Source organism: Chiloscyllium punctatum, chromosome 1, assembly GCF_047496795.1.
Source record: "Chiloscyllium punctatum isolate Juve2018m chromosome 1, sChiPun1.3, whole genome shotgun sequence".
NCBI lineage: Eukaryota > Metazoa > Chordata > Chondrichthyes > Orectolobiformes > Hemiscylliidae > Chiloscyllium > Chiloscyllium punctatum.
This window is the reverse complement of record NC_092739.1, coordinates 113,611,068-113,626,522: the sequence shown is the minus strand read 5'-3', so window position 1 is coordinate 113,626,522 and position 15,455 is coordinate 113,611,068. Positions and strand designations below refer to the sequence as shown.

General features: G+C 41.6%; 1 protein-coding gene across 4 annotated transcripts in view; it reads right to left on the bottom strand.

Moving 5' to 3' along the window:
* The window catches only part of creb3l3l (cAMP responsive element binding protein 3-like 3 like), a 30,167-nt gene that overhangs the window by 5,421 nt on the left and 9,291 nt on the right, over positions 1-15,455 (bottom strand). For all 4 annotated transcript variants that reach the window (XM_072572455.1, XM_072572463.1, XM_072572447.1 and 1 more), the window contains 5 exons: positions 10,988-11,080; positions 8,821-8,927; positions 8,325-8,393; positions 7,540-7,624; positions 4,561-4,648 (listed from right to left, as the gene is read on the bottom strand). In XM_072572455.1, coding sequence (XP_072428556.1) covers positions 4,561-4,648; positions 7,540-7,624; positions 8,325-8,393; positions 8,821-8,927; positions 10,988-11,080 — 442 coding nt within the window. The remainder of the gene's footprint in view (positions 1-4,560; positions 4,649-7,539; positions 7,625-8,324; positions 8,394-8,820; positions 8,928-10,987; positions 11,081-15,455) is intronic.

Here is a 15,455-nt window from a genome sequence, read left to right as displayed (position 1 = left end):
TCCCTCAGGATTCCCTCTAACAACTTGCCCACCTCCGAGGTCGGGCTCACTGGTCTATAGTTCCCTGGCTTGTCCTTACCACCCTTCTTAAACAGTGGCACCATGTTTGCCAACCTCCATTCTTCCAGCACCTCACCTGTGACTATCGATGATACAAATATCTCAGCAAGAGGCCCAGCAATCACTTCTGTAGCTTACCACAGAGTTTTCGAGTACACCTGATCAGGTCCTGGGGATTTATCCACCTTTAACCGTTTCAAGACGTCCAGCACTTCCTCCTGTGCAATCTGGACATTTTCAAGATGTCACCATCTATTTCCCTAGAGTCTATATCTTCCATATCCTTTTCCACAGTAAATACTAATGCAAAATATTCATTTAGTATCTCCCCCATTTTCTGTGGCTCCACACAAAGGCCACCTTGCTGATCTTTGAGGGGCCCTATTCTCTCTATAGTTACCCTTTTGTCTTTAATATATTTGTAAAAACCCTTGGGATTTTCCTTAAGGGTATTTGCCAAAGCTATTTCACGTTCCCATTTTGCCCTCCTGATTTCCCTCTTAAGTATACTCCTACTTTCTTTATACTCTTCTAAGGATTCACTCGATCTATCCTGTCTGTACCTGACATATGCTTCCTTCTTTTTCTTAACCAAACCCTCAATTTCTTTAGTTATCCAGCATTCCCTGTAGTTACCAGCCTTCCCTTTCACCCTGACAGGAATATACTTTCTCTGGATTCTTGTTATCTCATTTCTGAAGGCTTCCCATTTTCCAGCCGTCCCTTTACCTGCGAACATCTGCCTCCAATCAGCTTTCAAAAGTTCTTGCCTAATACCATCAAAATTGGCCTTTCTCCAATTTCGAACTTCAACTTTTAGATCTGGTCAATCCTTTACCATCACAATTTTAAAACGAATAGAATTATGGTTGCTGGCCCCAAAGTGCTCCCTCACTGACACCTCAGTCACCTGCCCTGCCTTATTTCCCAAGAGTAGGTCAAGTTTTGCACCTTCTCTAGTAGGTACATCCACATACTGAATCAGAAAATTGTCTTGTACACACTTAACAAATTCCTCTCCATCGAAACCCTTCACACTATGACAGTCCCAGTCGATGTTTGGAAAATTAAAATCCCCTACCATAACCACCCTATTATTCTTACAAATAGCTGAGATCTCCTTACAAATTTGTTTCTCAATTTCCCTCTGATTATTGGGGGGGTCTATAATACAATCCCAGTAAGGTGATCATCCCTTTCTTATTTCTCAGTTCCACCCAAATAACTTCCCTGGATGTATTTCCGGGAATATTCTCCCTCAGCACAGCTGTAATGCTATCCCTTATCAAAAATGCCACTCCCCCTCCTCTCTTGACCCCCTTTCTATCTTTCCTGTAGCATTTGTATCCTGGAACATTAAGCTGACAGTCCTGCCCATCCCTGAGCCATGTTTCCGTAATTGCTATGATATCCCAGTCCCTTGTTCCTAACCATGCCCTGAGTTAGGCCCCTTGCATTGAAATAAATGCAGTTTAATTTATTAGTCCTACCTTGTCCCTGCCTGCCCTGACTGTTTGACTCACTTCTGTTCTCAGCCGTACCCGTCTCAGACCAATCTTTTTCCTCACTATCTCCCCGAGTCCCACCCCCCCCACCTTACTAGTTTAAATCTGCCCAAGCAGTTCTAGCAAATTTCCCTGCCTGTATATTAGTCCCCTTCCAATTTAGGTGCAATCCATCCTTCTTGTACAGGTCACTTCTAACCCAAAAAAGATTCCAATGATCCAAAAATGTGAATCCTTCTCCCATACACCAGCTCCTCAGCAATACATTCATCTGCTCTATCCTCCTATTCCTGCCCTCACTAGCTCATAGCACTGGGAGTAATCCAGGTATTACTACTCTTGAGGACCTCCTTTTTAAATTTCTGCCTAACTTTCTGTAATCTCCCTTCAGAGTCTCAACCTTTTCCCTTCCAATGTCATTGGTTCCAATATGGACAATGACCTCCTGCTGGCCCCTCTCCCCCATGAGAACATTCTGCACACTCTCTGAGACATCCTTGATCCTGGCACCAGGGAAACAACACACCATTCTGCTTTTTCTCTGCTGGCCACAGAAACGTCTGTATTTTCCTCTGACTACAGAATCCTCTAACACAATTGACCTCGTGGAAGTCGACGTATCCCTCATTGCATTACAGCCAGTCTCAATACCAGAAACTTGGCTGTTTGTGCTACGTTCCCCTGAGAATCCATCACCCCCTACATTTTCCGAAACAGCATACCTGTTTGAAATGGGTATATCCACAAAAGACTCCTGCACTAGCTGCCTACCTCTCTTACCCTTCCTGGAGTTAACCCAGCTATGTGACTGTATCTGAGACTTTCCCCCCTTCCTATAACTGCCATCCATCACATACTGTTGCTGTTGCAAATTCCTCATCGTTTCTATCTGTCTCTCCAACTGATCCACTCGATCTGATAAGACTCGCATCCAACAGCATTTATGGCAGATATAATCCACTGTAACCCTTAAACTCTCTTTAAACTCCCACATCTGACAAGAAGCACATATCACTGCAAAGGCCATTTTTGCTCTTTCACAATCTACAGACCCAGAAAATAACACCGTCTTATTCCTCTACAAAACACTGCCCCAGGTTAAATTAATAGCTATGGCTTAAAGTTTAAGTTTAAATCAAGAGACTTATCTCCAAAACCAAAAAAGAATCCACTATACTCACTACTGCAGCCTTTCTCTTGGACAGACTTAAAACAACAATTATCTTATCTGATTCTGTGCTGTGAACTTCGCCCAACAGTTGCTCCAAGATTAGTAGTAACTTGACAATTATAGATTACTTTCAGATTGAAGATAAATAGGGTAAAAACTTATAGGCTACCTTTGAACAAAACTACACACACCCTAAATTTATAGTTTTTACTTTACATAAGTGTACTAACAAATTATTTTCAGACAATGGCTACAAACACCACTGGTTTACTTTTTGGAACTAGGTAGCAAAATGAATTTACAAAGCTGTAACTCCAATTGAACAGCTGTGTTTACATCAGTAACAATTAAGTTAAATTGATTGATTTTTATTTAAATAGAGCACCACTGCTCAGATAAAACCATTCAAACACTCAGGTCAAATTAAACAAGCTACTAACACACAAAGATACATATTTTCTGGACAAATTTCAGAGATAAAGTACTCTTTTGGTTTGTAGAAGTTGCAGTTCTGAGAAGCTAAACTGTAGAAGTAGAAATAAGTCATTCAGCCCATTGAGTCTGCTCTGCCATTCAATGGGATCATGGCTAATTTGATAGTCCTCAACTCCACTCTCCCACCATTTCCCCTTAACCTTTGATTCTCTTATTAATTAATAATCAGTCTATCTCAGCCTTGAAAATATTCAATAACCTCATTTCTAAAACTCTCCGCAGTCCACTAATTCACTACTCCCCCACCCCCCCGGAGACAGGGGATTCTCATCAACTGTGTCCTAACTGGTGACCCCTAAATATGAGATGATGCCTTCTGATTTTTCGGTTCCATTACGTTGAAGCAGCTGTTGAAAGTGATGCCCAACTTAAACTGTGTAAATCACATGACATGTACGGCAATATTGCAAAGCGCACAGCAGTGAGTTTATTGCCTCATACATACAATTAGGGACATAGGAGCAGGCCATTCAGTCCTTTGAGTTTGCTGACCATTCCATTCATGGCCGGTTTGGTTGTGGTCTCAGCTACTTTCCTGTGAGCATCCATAATCCTTGAGTCCTTGGTTTATCAAAAACCTGTCTAATTCATTAAAGAATTATTGAATCCCTACAGTGTGAAAACAGGCCATTTGACTCATCGGGTCCACAGTGACCCTCTGAACAGCATCCCACCCAGACTCACAACCTCTACCTTATCCCCATAATGCTGCATTTTCCATGGCTAATCCACCCAGACTGCACGTCCCCAGACAATATGGGCAATTTAGGTTGGCCAATCCACCTAACCTGCTCATCTTTGTATTGTGGGAGGAAACCCATGCAGGCACAGGGAGAATGTGCAAACTATATGCAGACAATTGCCTGGGGTTGGAAGATAACCCCAGAGCACTGCTGCTGTGAGGCAGCAGTGCTAACCACTGAGCCACTATGCCACCCATTCCTGAATAAATTTAAAGACCCAGTCCTCTCCCAGACCTGTAGGGGGTACAGCATTCCACACTTGAATGACCATCAAGGAAACAAAACCCCCACTCATCTCTCTAGGAATTCAGTATAGGTGCTAAGTAAAATTGATGCTGCCATAAAACAACTTCACTGCTGATTTTTAAAACCATGTTATTTTGAAGTTTAACACTTTCATTCTGCATCTTGAAAATCAGGAAGAGATGTTTAGGAATATCTGAACAGGAAAGTATGAGACGAATGAATGGCCATTAATTAGAGGAAGAATTCAAAGTTAGTTCACAGATTTTGCTCAGGTATCTCAAGCCAAAACATTTCAGCCACAAGGACTGGTTTTTATAAGTTGTTCTTAAAAATTTCTCACCACTATACGATTCATCCTGGGGCCCCAGCTTTGCACCAAAAGGGTTGATACTTGGAAAAATGATAAGTGTAAAAGACAACAGGAACACCTAGGAGAGAACAGAGGCAAGTAAGCTTGCTAGTTATTCATAAATGAAACAATACAGTGCAGATAAATTAAACCTACAGATAGTGATAGCATCCATGTGTATGGGTCCCATCAGGGAGCCAATCCAGTAGAAAACCATAATCTCAGGAGTCCTGTTTAAAAAGTTGGAGGATAACATGGAGCAATACATAGAATTTTGAAGTAGAATAAAAATATCTAAAGGTCACCTGAATAGATTTTTCAGCCTAATATTGACTAGAGCTGTAATATTTTGAAACAAAATGGTCATTACAAAATTATAAGCACTTTTAACTGGAGGATTATTTTCTACTCCAATTTTGTTGACTCTTTCTTTCAGCTGTCATCTGGGACTTATCTCACTGTTTTTACTTCATGTTGGCAAGTACCTATTGGTTACCTGATTTTACAGTCGACAGCACAGCTACTCCGGATTGTACTGCACTGTCAAAATCACAACTGTTCACCCTTGGCCTTCATTCACTACATTTGTACAGCCACAAATTTGCTCAAGCACAGCCACAGCTCTGACTCAGAGCCTTAGCCCCAATAAAAGCTCTCACATATGGGCTATTCCCATCTCATCCTTCAATACAGAGGAACTCCTCAACCAGTTTCTTTCCTTTACTGCAGAAGATCTTCCTAAATCCACCTCCCTGTTACTCCCACCTGCCTCACCTCCAATAAATAGAGTCATGGACCAGTGAGTCACTGATCAAAGCATCTGTTGCAAACCCACTTTTGCCCAGACCATCTGACCACATTTGTTTTCCAGTTATCCAATGCCCTTAGCCCTGAATTCATACCCTGCTTTTGTTCCTCTTTCTCCCATCATGCCCTCTCCAAGCTCTGGTATGCACGAGGCTCACTTCATGTTCTTCCTTTCTCGTTAGCTAACTGTTAACTAATTTCCCCTCCTGCCTAGTCATTAATGTTAACCAATTTCTCTCATCGGGTGTTATCCTTCTCTCCTTCAAATCTGCCATCATCATCTCTCTCCTCATAAAACCAAAAGCCACAGTACTTGCAAACTAGTTTCTCATTTAAAATGTCCCCTTCCTCTCCAAAGTCCATGAATGTATTATCATCTCCCAAATCAGAACTCACTTTTCCTGACTCATGTGCGAATCCCATCATTCAACTGCTGTCCCTATTATCATAGGACGGTAGTTTTTCCCAAATTCACAAAAGACATCCAATGATGAAGGTAAACTTCTCCCCCTCACTCTTCTCAACCTGCCTGCGGCCTTCAAGACAATTAATTACAACCATCTCCTTTGAAATCTCCTCATGTTGATCAGCTGTGTGGGACTGCTCACCTCTGGTTCTACAACCGGTGAATCATTTATAATGATTTCTCTTTCCCCTGGTATATTGTTACCTTTGGTGCCTCCCAAAGGGAGGCCACCCCAGCCCCGTATCTCATCTATATGAATCCCAACTGCAACACTATCTGAAAGCAGAGTATCAGTACCACACACATGCAAACAGTACCCAGCTCTACGTCACAGTATCGCTCAGAATCTTTCACTATCATTAAATGATCAGACTACCTACCCAGTATCCAGTACTCAATAAGCAGAAACTTCTGCCAATCAAGCAGCGAAGGATTGGAGCTGTTGGTTTCAGTCCCCATTCCAGACTTAGACAGTGCCAGGGACCTGGATTCAATTCCAGCCTCAGGTGACTGTCTGTGTGGAGTTTCCACATTCTCCGTGTATGCATTGTTTCCTCCGGGTGCTCAGGTTTCCTCCCACAATCCAAAAGTTAGGTGAATTGGCCATGCTAAATTGCCCACAGTGTTCAGGGATGTGTGGGTTAGGGGTAAATGTGAAATAATAGGGTCTGTGTGGACTTGTAGGGCCAAAGGGCCTGTTTCCACACTGTAGGGATTCTATGGGCCCTCAGTAACAGATTAAATGCAGTCAGTTCATGATGCCATATCTGACTAGCTTGCAGTCTTGGCATCATGTTTTACCTGAACATGAGCTTCATGTGATCACATCTTGGTCACATTGTCCAACTTCACCCATCAGCTCATCTGCCGCTGAAATCCTCATTTCTACCTTTGTCACTGCCAGAATGTATTCTTGTCAATTAAAGCTGCCCACAGCCATTTCACACTCCATGCAGCTTTAATTGGTTAAAGGCAAAGCTTAACCTGTGTCAGAGTGTCGCTTGCGGATCTTATTAGCTGTCAGCTCTGCTGTCCCTGCAGTACCACCAGGATCTCTGGCCACTGCTGGGACTATGAGCAGCTCCAACAGCCAGAGTGTTAGAGTCAGAATACAGATGGAGGCGTGACAGTAGGCACAGAAGTGGAGACCTGAGGTGGGGGAGTGAAGGAAGGTGATATTGCGATTTGAAGGGCAGGTAATGCGAGAGCACCCGGATGGCCAGGACTTTGAGGAAAGATGGGAACGGGAAGGTTCCAGTTTGTGAAAGGGAGCTTGGTTCAGTAATACAGGCTCCCACGATTGACTGGCAGAGCAGACTTGATGGACTGATAGTCTAATGCTTTATTATATGTTATATATTATTCATGACACCACGAGCACCTATTTTGTAAAATAACCTTCAATGTGGCACCTTTTTGAGAGCCTTTTGAATTACATTACACCTACAGGTTCAGCAATATCTATGTTGTTTGTTACTTCCGCACAGAACTCTAATAAAGTAGTTGAACACAATTTCTCTTTCACAAGGTCATTTCACACTGTCAGCTAGTAGTTTAATTTTCTAAATGCCTTGGCATTTTGTAATGGATTCTAGCATTCTGTATAAACAAAGCTGTCTATTGAGCAAAGCAACAGTGTTAATCCCAGCTCAGACACATTCAACGTATTATTTAACTGTGTGATATCTTATTCTTACCATTATGCATGTGCTGATGTTAGCACTTTTGGTTGTTGTTTGCTTAACTAATGCTTGCAGCTTCCTTAGCTGTTCTATTAGAGACCTGAAGTAAAACAAAATGAAAAACAATTGTTACCTTTTCCATACTACGAAATACAAAATAGCTGGAGAGATAAAACAAAGTTCCTTACTGAAGGTTTAGGTTGTATTTTTGCTTCAATATGTTATCTTAAAGTGATGTATATTCATCATATTTATTTATATTTGAAAATTTATTAAGAATTGACATAAGACAATAAAAGTATTTTGCAACTGGTTTATAAGTGAGAAAATTAAAGAGTTAAAACAATTTACCAACAACATTTGATGATCAGTACAATACAGTTTGCTGGAATTAGGAATCTTACTACAGTCAAGCAGCCACAGATTTCTATCCAATACTTACTATGATGGGTATCATGTACAGAGAGAAATAAGATGGTATCAGAAACAAGAATAGAAATGATCCAGGGAAGTAATTTCAGACAGTTTATTAAGAAGTTAAATTACTCTTAGATCCCCTTAGATTTTAGTCTACTGGCTTGTCATATGAATCCCTAAACATCCATTATTGTCTTGTTCTAATGTTCTTTTTTAAAAAGCTGTATTTCTTTGGTCATCGAGGTAATGAATACTAGTGTTATGAATTCAATCTTTTTACAACTGAGGACAGCCACCTTTTGTCAGTATTAGGTTCAGCATAAATGTACATTGCATTCACAAGTATATCAATATTATAATCTTATCTCTGTGGCTATACGTACATATTTTGGCTTTCAAGATGCTGCACTTTCCTCTGCAGCTCCTGATTTTGAACGGTGCATGCTACAACTCTGCAACACAGAAATACAATCGTTTTAGATTATCTACAACCAAAGAATAGACACACCACAAGTTTGCAATCACATGAAATCAAGGAGCAGAAGTAAGTTGAAATTTAAGTAGATTTCCTGCAAACATTAAACCCTCATTTTAAAACCAGATAGTAAATCGTGATGGGACACTTAAGAAACAGTGAAGGTATTGTATCATACAGATTATTAACACCTGTGTCACCATTATCTGATGGAGTGTAACTAATACGGTAGTTTACTTCTTTACACATTCACTAGCAATATACTCACACACGACTACTAAACATTTTAAAATTATCTGAACAACTTACAGACATTACTTTATCTGACTAGAAAGAAGGTTGCCTCAAAATTGTTAATTTAAAAAAATCAGTTTCAAGCAAGCTTAATATTTGTACATTCCTACCGACTCTCCAAGCCATCGATGTAATTCTTTTTCTTTTTGCGACTCTCCTGAGCAGACTGTTTGTTTCTGATCTTTCTGCGGATTCTTTTCAGTGCTCGTTCTTCAGACTGCAATAGTAATGTAATGAAAGTTTGCAAAATAAGAGCCAACTAAATACAAGCTCGACATTTTATCCACCAATTTAGATAACTTTAGATGATTTAAATTTCAGAATAATCCCTTCCATGGAAAAATTCAAGACTCTGTTTCATTGATTGAACTAAAAGGCATTTTCCTTGTAATTTCAAATCAGTAGTTAAAAATCACACAACACCAGGTTATAGTCCAACAGGTTTAATTGGAAGCACACTAGCTTTCGGAGCAACGCTCCTTCATCAGGTGATTGTCCTGATGAAGGAGCGTCGCTCCGAAAGCTAGTGTGTATCCAATTAAACCTGTTGGACTATAACCTAGTGTTGTGTGATTTTTAACTTTGTACACACCAGTCCAACACCAGCATCTCCGAATCAAATCAGTAGAGTAGCTTGAATGTGTTGGACCAGTGAGTGAAGAGTGTCAAATTGGCCCTTTCAACACATATACAAGCACATCCATGTTCGGTGACGACATTGTGTCTAAAAGGATAGATATATGTGACCAGTATTCTTTCACTCATGAATGAACTAATAACAGTATGCCAAAATAGCTAAATTCATTGTTCTCTCCTATTCTCAATCCCTGCAGTTAAAGTATCTGAAAAAGCTGCTAAGTATAAACAGGATAATGTCAGCATGGCAATTTTGGTTTAATTTCTCCCCCTTTTCAAGAAGGGAGGAGGTAATTTGGTGCAGACTGAATTAGAGCTTTAGCATCTGAGACAATCTCATGAAACTTTCTGTTGAGCTTCAAGGAAGCATTAGAACATAGGAAAAGGCCTTTTAGCATTTCAAAAATACTCCTCCATTCTGCTAGTTCATGATTGATTGTGATCCTAAAATCAATTTATCCACCTTTAAAACTGAAGCAAAACAATTGCTCAGGCTGTTATCTAACAGAAGCAGAAATAGAATCAAATTGTAAAGCCTTGTTCTACAGGAGTTTGAAAGGGCTCAACAGAAGTTGGAAAATGATATAAATGCTCTATTCATTCCATAGCAGTCAACATGAAGCTTATTATCATCAGATATTTGATTATTACTGTAAAAAATTCAAGTGCATAACAATTTAATCAGAAAACCTATCCAGTGGGAGGATGTAGTTGTGTCATGGAAAAGTCATTGGACTAGGCTAGACAAGTGTGCTGGGAACATGGGTTCAAATCCTACTATGGCACCTGGTGGAATTCAAGAGAAATTAATAAAATAAACAGCAGCAAAATTTGATGTACAGTGCAGCAATTCCCTGGAAGTGCCACCAATAGCGTCTTCACAAGACAAGTCTGGTGACAGGAAAGGCTGCCCTTGAGCAGCACTCTCACCATGCCGACTTGCCTACATTAAAACACTAATCACTTGAAACCTGCTCTTCTGGTGAGACAAACAGAAACATACAAACATATAAAACAGGACCAACAGTAGGCCATTCAGCCTTTCGAGTTTGCTCTGTCATTCAATATGATCATAGCTAATCATTCAACTCAGTACCTTGTTTCCACTTTCGCACAATACCCTTTGTTCCCTTTAGCTCGAAGAACTATATCTAAACCCTTCCTGAAAACATTCAATGTTTTGGCATCAACTGCTTTCTGTGGCAGGGAATTCCACAGGTTGACCAGCTACTCGTATGCCTGACACCAGACTCCCAAAGCAACTACTCTACTTGGAACCTGGTCGTGGTCAGTGACTTCCAGTTGAAACACTACAGGGATCTCTGAAGAAGGCAAATATGTTCACTGACTCATGGATGACTATGTTGGCTTATAACTGACCAAAATAAAGGTGGCTCACTCTGAAAGGCACTGAATATGAGAGGCTTTGTTTGGGAACTGCATAGGCTAAAACAAAAGTACTGGAGGGAGCTCTTACGTTTCAAACAACTAGCAGATTCAGATATCTTCTGCAGATTGTAAAATGGACTTAACAGACAAATCAGAACCCACTGAACTGGGATGGAAGCAAGTCATCCTTGAGTACAAAGGGCTGTCTAAGGAGGAGGCTAATGCAAAAAAAAACCATGAAGTTGTTCTGACCTTTGTGAGGGGAAGGTGTGTCGGTAACTCCAAACCATCCTTGGCTAAAAGTCTTTTTTCTTCATCCGTCAAAACCAGATTTTCAAAGCAATGCTGAACAAAGAAAAGTATAAAGAGGTCATCTTTGACACACACTTCAATCAAATATTTTTGATAAATAAATAATTGCTTCTGATAAGTACATTACATCACCATTTCCAGCACGTAAACATATTGAGGTTTGGAATAACATGAGGCCAGGGTGTTTAATGAGCACTTGTTTTCATAAATAGATGGATTATACAGAAATTCTAGTTGTAGAGGTGAAGAGTGAAATACTTGACAAAATAAGTGTAATGAGAAGGTGGATAAATCACCAATGATGGATAAATTATAAATGCATAGTTAAAGAAATCCATGGGAGGAAATAACAGATGCTCTGAGGATCATTTTCCAATAGTCACTAGGTACAGGCAAGGTACCAGAAGACTGGAGGTCGGTGAACATTGTACTATTATTCAGAAAGGTGTTAAGGGTTAGACTAAATAATGAAAGGCTACTCAGTCTGACCTCATCAACAATGCACAACACAAAATTCCAAACTGCAGTAAGAAATAGTATATTTTATTAAGAGGATATCTGCCACTTGGCAGCCTCAACATGAACTAAGTTGAGAGTGCTAAAACTATATAAGGCACAAGTCAGACCATAGCCGAAATACTATGGAGAGTTTTGGTCCCCTTACCCAAGGAAAAAATATCCTGGCATTGGAGGAAGTCAGAAGAGGTTCACAACATTGATCCAGGGTGTAGAGGGATTTTTAATGAGGGAAAGTTTACTAAGTTTAGAATAATGAGAGAAGACCTTATTGAAACATACAGAACTCTTAGGGAACTTGCCAGGATCCAGAGATGTTTTCCCTTGTGAGACAGTCTAAGACCAGAGGGCATAAACTCAAAATAAGGGGCTGCACATTTAAGACAGAGACATTGAGGAATTTCTTCTCTTAGAATCTGTGGAATTATTTCCTACAGAGGGCTGTAGATACTTGGTCATTAAGTATACTCAAGACTGAGACAGACAGATTTTTAAACAGAATCAAGGGTTTATGGGGAAAAGGCAGGATTTGGGAGTTGAGTTGAGGGAACTGGAGCTGGATGAACTTCGGATCATTCGGGAGGCAGGGGGGTTATTGAGAGGAATTACAGGGAGTTAGTCACTCCTCAGGTACAAGAAAAAGGCAGATGGGTTACAATCAGGGAATGGAAAGGGAACCGGCAGGCAGGGCAGGGATCCCCATGGCCATTCCCCTCAACAATAAGCATACCGTTTTGGATACTGTTGGGGAGGGGCGGGGGGGGGGGGGAAGAATGAGCGTGGAGACGGCTTACCAGGGGAAAGCAACAGGGCACAGGGCTCTGGCACAGAGTCTGTCCCTGCTGCTCAGAAGGGAAGGGGGAAGAGGAGCAGAGCAGTAGTCATTGGGGACTCCATAGTTAGGGGGACAGAGAGGAGGTTCTGTGGGGATGAGAGAGACTCACGGTTGGTGTGTTGCCTCCCAGGTGCCAGGGTTTGTGATGTCGCTGATCGTGTTTTTGGGATCCTTAAGGGAGAGGAGGAGCAGCCCCAAGTCGTTGTCCATATTGGCACCAACAACATAGGTAGAAAGAGAGATGGGGATTTAAGGCAGAAATTCAGAGAGCTAGGATGGAAGCTTAGAGCTAGGATGAACAGAGTTGCTGTCTCTGGTTTGTTGCCCGTGCCACGTGCTAGTGAGGTGAGGAATAGGGAGAGAGAGGAGTCGAACACATGGCTACAGGGATGGTGCAGGAGGGAGGATTTTGGATTCTTGGATAATTAAGGCTCTTTCTGGGGTAGGTGGGACCTCTACAAGCAGGATGGTCTTCATCTCAACCAGAGGGGTATCAATGTCCTGGGGGGGGAAATTCACTAAGGCTAGTGGGGTGGGTTTAAACTAATCCAGCAGGGGGATGGGAACCAAAATTATAGTTCGAGTATAGAAAAGGTTGAGAGTGGGGAGGTCCAAAATCAGGTTTCAGGGACACAAGATGGCACCGGCAAGCAATAAGTTGGTTTGAAATGTGTCTACTTCAATACCAGGAGCATCCGGAATAAGGTGGATGAACTTGCAGCATGGGTTGGTACCTGGGACTTCGATGTTGTGGTCATTTTGGAGACATGGATAGAGCAGGGACAGGAATGGTTGGTGCAGGTTTCAGGACTTAGAGAAGATGGTAAAAGAGGGGGAGGTGTGGTATTATTGGTCAAGGCCGGTATTACAGTTGCGGAAAGGATGTTTGGGGACTCGTCAACTGAGATAGTATGGGCTGAAGTTAAAAAAAGGAGAGGTCACCATGCTGGGAGTTTTCTATAGGCCTCCGAATAGTTCCAGAGATGTACAGGAAAGGATAGCAAAGATGATTCTCGATAGGATTGAGAGAGACAGGGTAGTTGTCATGGGGAACTTCAAGTTTCCAAATATTGACTGGGAACACTATAGTACGAGTACTATGGATGGATCAGTTTTTGTCCAGTGTGTGCAGGAGGGCTTCCTGACACAGTATGTAGATAGGTCAACAAGGGGCGAAGCCACATTAGATTTGGTACTGGGTAATGAGCCCAGCCAGGTGTTAGACTTGGAAGTAGGTGAACACTTTGGTGATAGCGATCAGAATTCTGTTATGTTTACTTTAGTGATAGAAAGGGATAGGTGTGTACCACTGGGCAGGATTTACATCTGGGGGAAAGGCAATTACGATGCGATTAGGCAAGGTTTAGGAAACATAGGATGGGGAAGGAAACTGCAGGGGATGGGCACATTAGAGATGTGGAGCTTATTCAAGGAAAAGCTCCTGTGTGTCCTAGATAAGTATGTACCTGTCAGACAGGGAGGAAGCTGTACAGCGCGGGAGCCGTGGTTTACGAAGGAAGTGGAATCTCTGGTCAAGAGGAAGAAGGCTTATGTTAGGATGAGATGTGAAGACTCAGTTAGGGCACTTGAGGGTTACAAGGTAGCCATAAAAGACCTAAAGAGAGAGCTCAGAAGAGCCAGGAGGAGATATGAGAAGTTGTTGGCGGATAGGCTCAGGGTAAACCCTAAGGCTTTCTATAGGTATTTAAGGAATAAAAGAATGACAAGAGTAAGATTAGGGCCAATCAAGGATAGTTGTGGGAAGTTGTGTGGAGTCAGAGGAGATAGGGGAAGCACCAAATGAATATTTTTCGACAGTATTCACTCTAGAAAATGACAATGTTGTTGAGGAGAATACTAAGATACAGACTACTAGACTAGGTGGGATTGAGGTTCACAAGGAGGAGGTATTAGAAATCCTGCAGAGTGTGAAAATAGATAAGTCCCCTGGGCCGGATGGGATTTATCCTAGGATCCTCTGGGAAGCCAGGGAGGAGATTGCCGAGCCTTTGGCATTGATCTTTAAATAGTCATTGTCAACAGGAATAGTGCTAGAAGACTGGAGGATAGCAAATGTGGTTCTCCTGTTCAAGAAGAGTAGAGACAACTCTGATAATTATAGACCAGTGAGCCTCACTTCAGTTGTTGATAAAGTGTTGGAAAAGGTTATAAGGGATAGGATTTCTAATCATCTAGAAAAGAATAATTTGATTAGGGATAGTCAGCACGGTTTTGTGAAGGGTAGGTTGTGCTTCACAAACCTTAGAGTTCTTTGAGAAGGTGACCAAACAGGTAGATGAGAGTAAACTGGTTGATGTGGTGTATATGGATTTCAGCAAGGCGTTCGATAAGGTTCCCCACTGTAGGCTATTGTACAAAATGCGGAGGAATGGGATTGTGGGAGATATATAGTGGCTTGCTGAAAGAAGACAGAGGGTGGTGGTTGATGGGAAATGTTCGTCCTGGAGTCTAGTTACTAGTGGTGTACCGCAAGGGTCGGTGTCCTAAATTTTCTGGTCCTTATGGGATTTGTTTAGTCATATTTCCATGAACCAGGAACACCCACAAACCACATCCTGCTTGCAGAGCTGATCAAGAGACATGTCCATAGGCTTCCATTAATATTGCATTTGAATTTCTTTTTAAATTCATTCAGCAGGATTAGGGGTTGGTTTCTCATCCCTAATTACTCAGACGGCAGTTACATCTCAACTACATTGTTGTGGGTCTGGAGTATGTAGGCCAGATCAGGAAAGCATGACAGACTTTCTTCCCTAAAAAATATTAGGGAACTAGATGGGTTCTTATGACAATTGGCAATTGTTATATAGTTGGATTAGTGGTGCTGGAAGAGCACAGCAGTTCAGGCAGCATCCAACGAGCAGCGAAATCGACGTTTCGGGCAAAAGCCCCTCCTGATGAAGGGCTTTTGCCCGAAACGTCGATTTCGCTGCTCGTTGGATGCTGCCTGAACTGCTGTGCTCTTCCAGCACCACTAATCCAGTATTTGGTTTTCAGCATCTGTAGTCATTGTTTTTACCTAATTGTTATATAGTT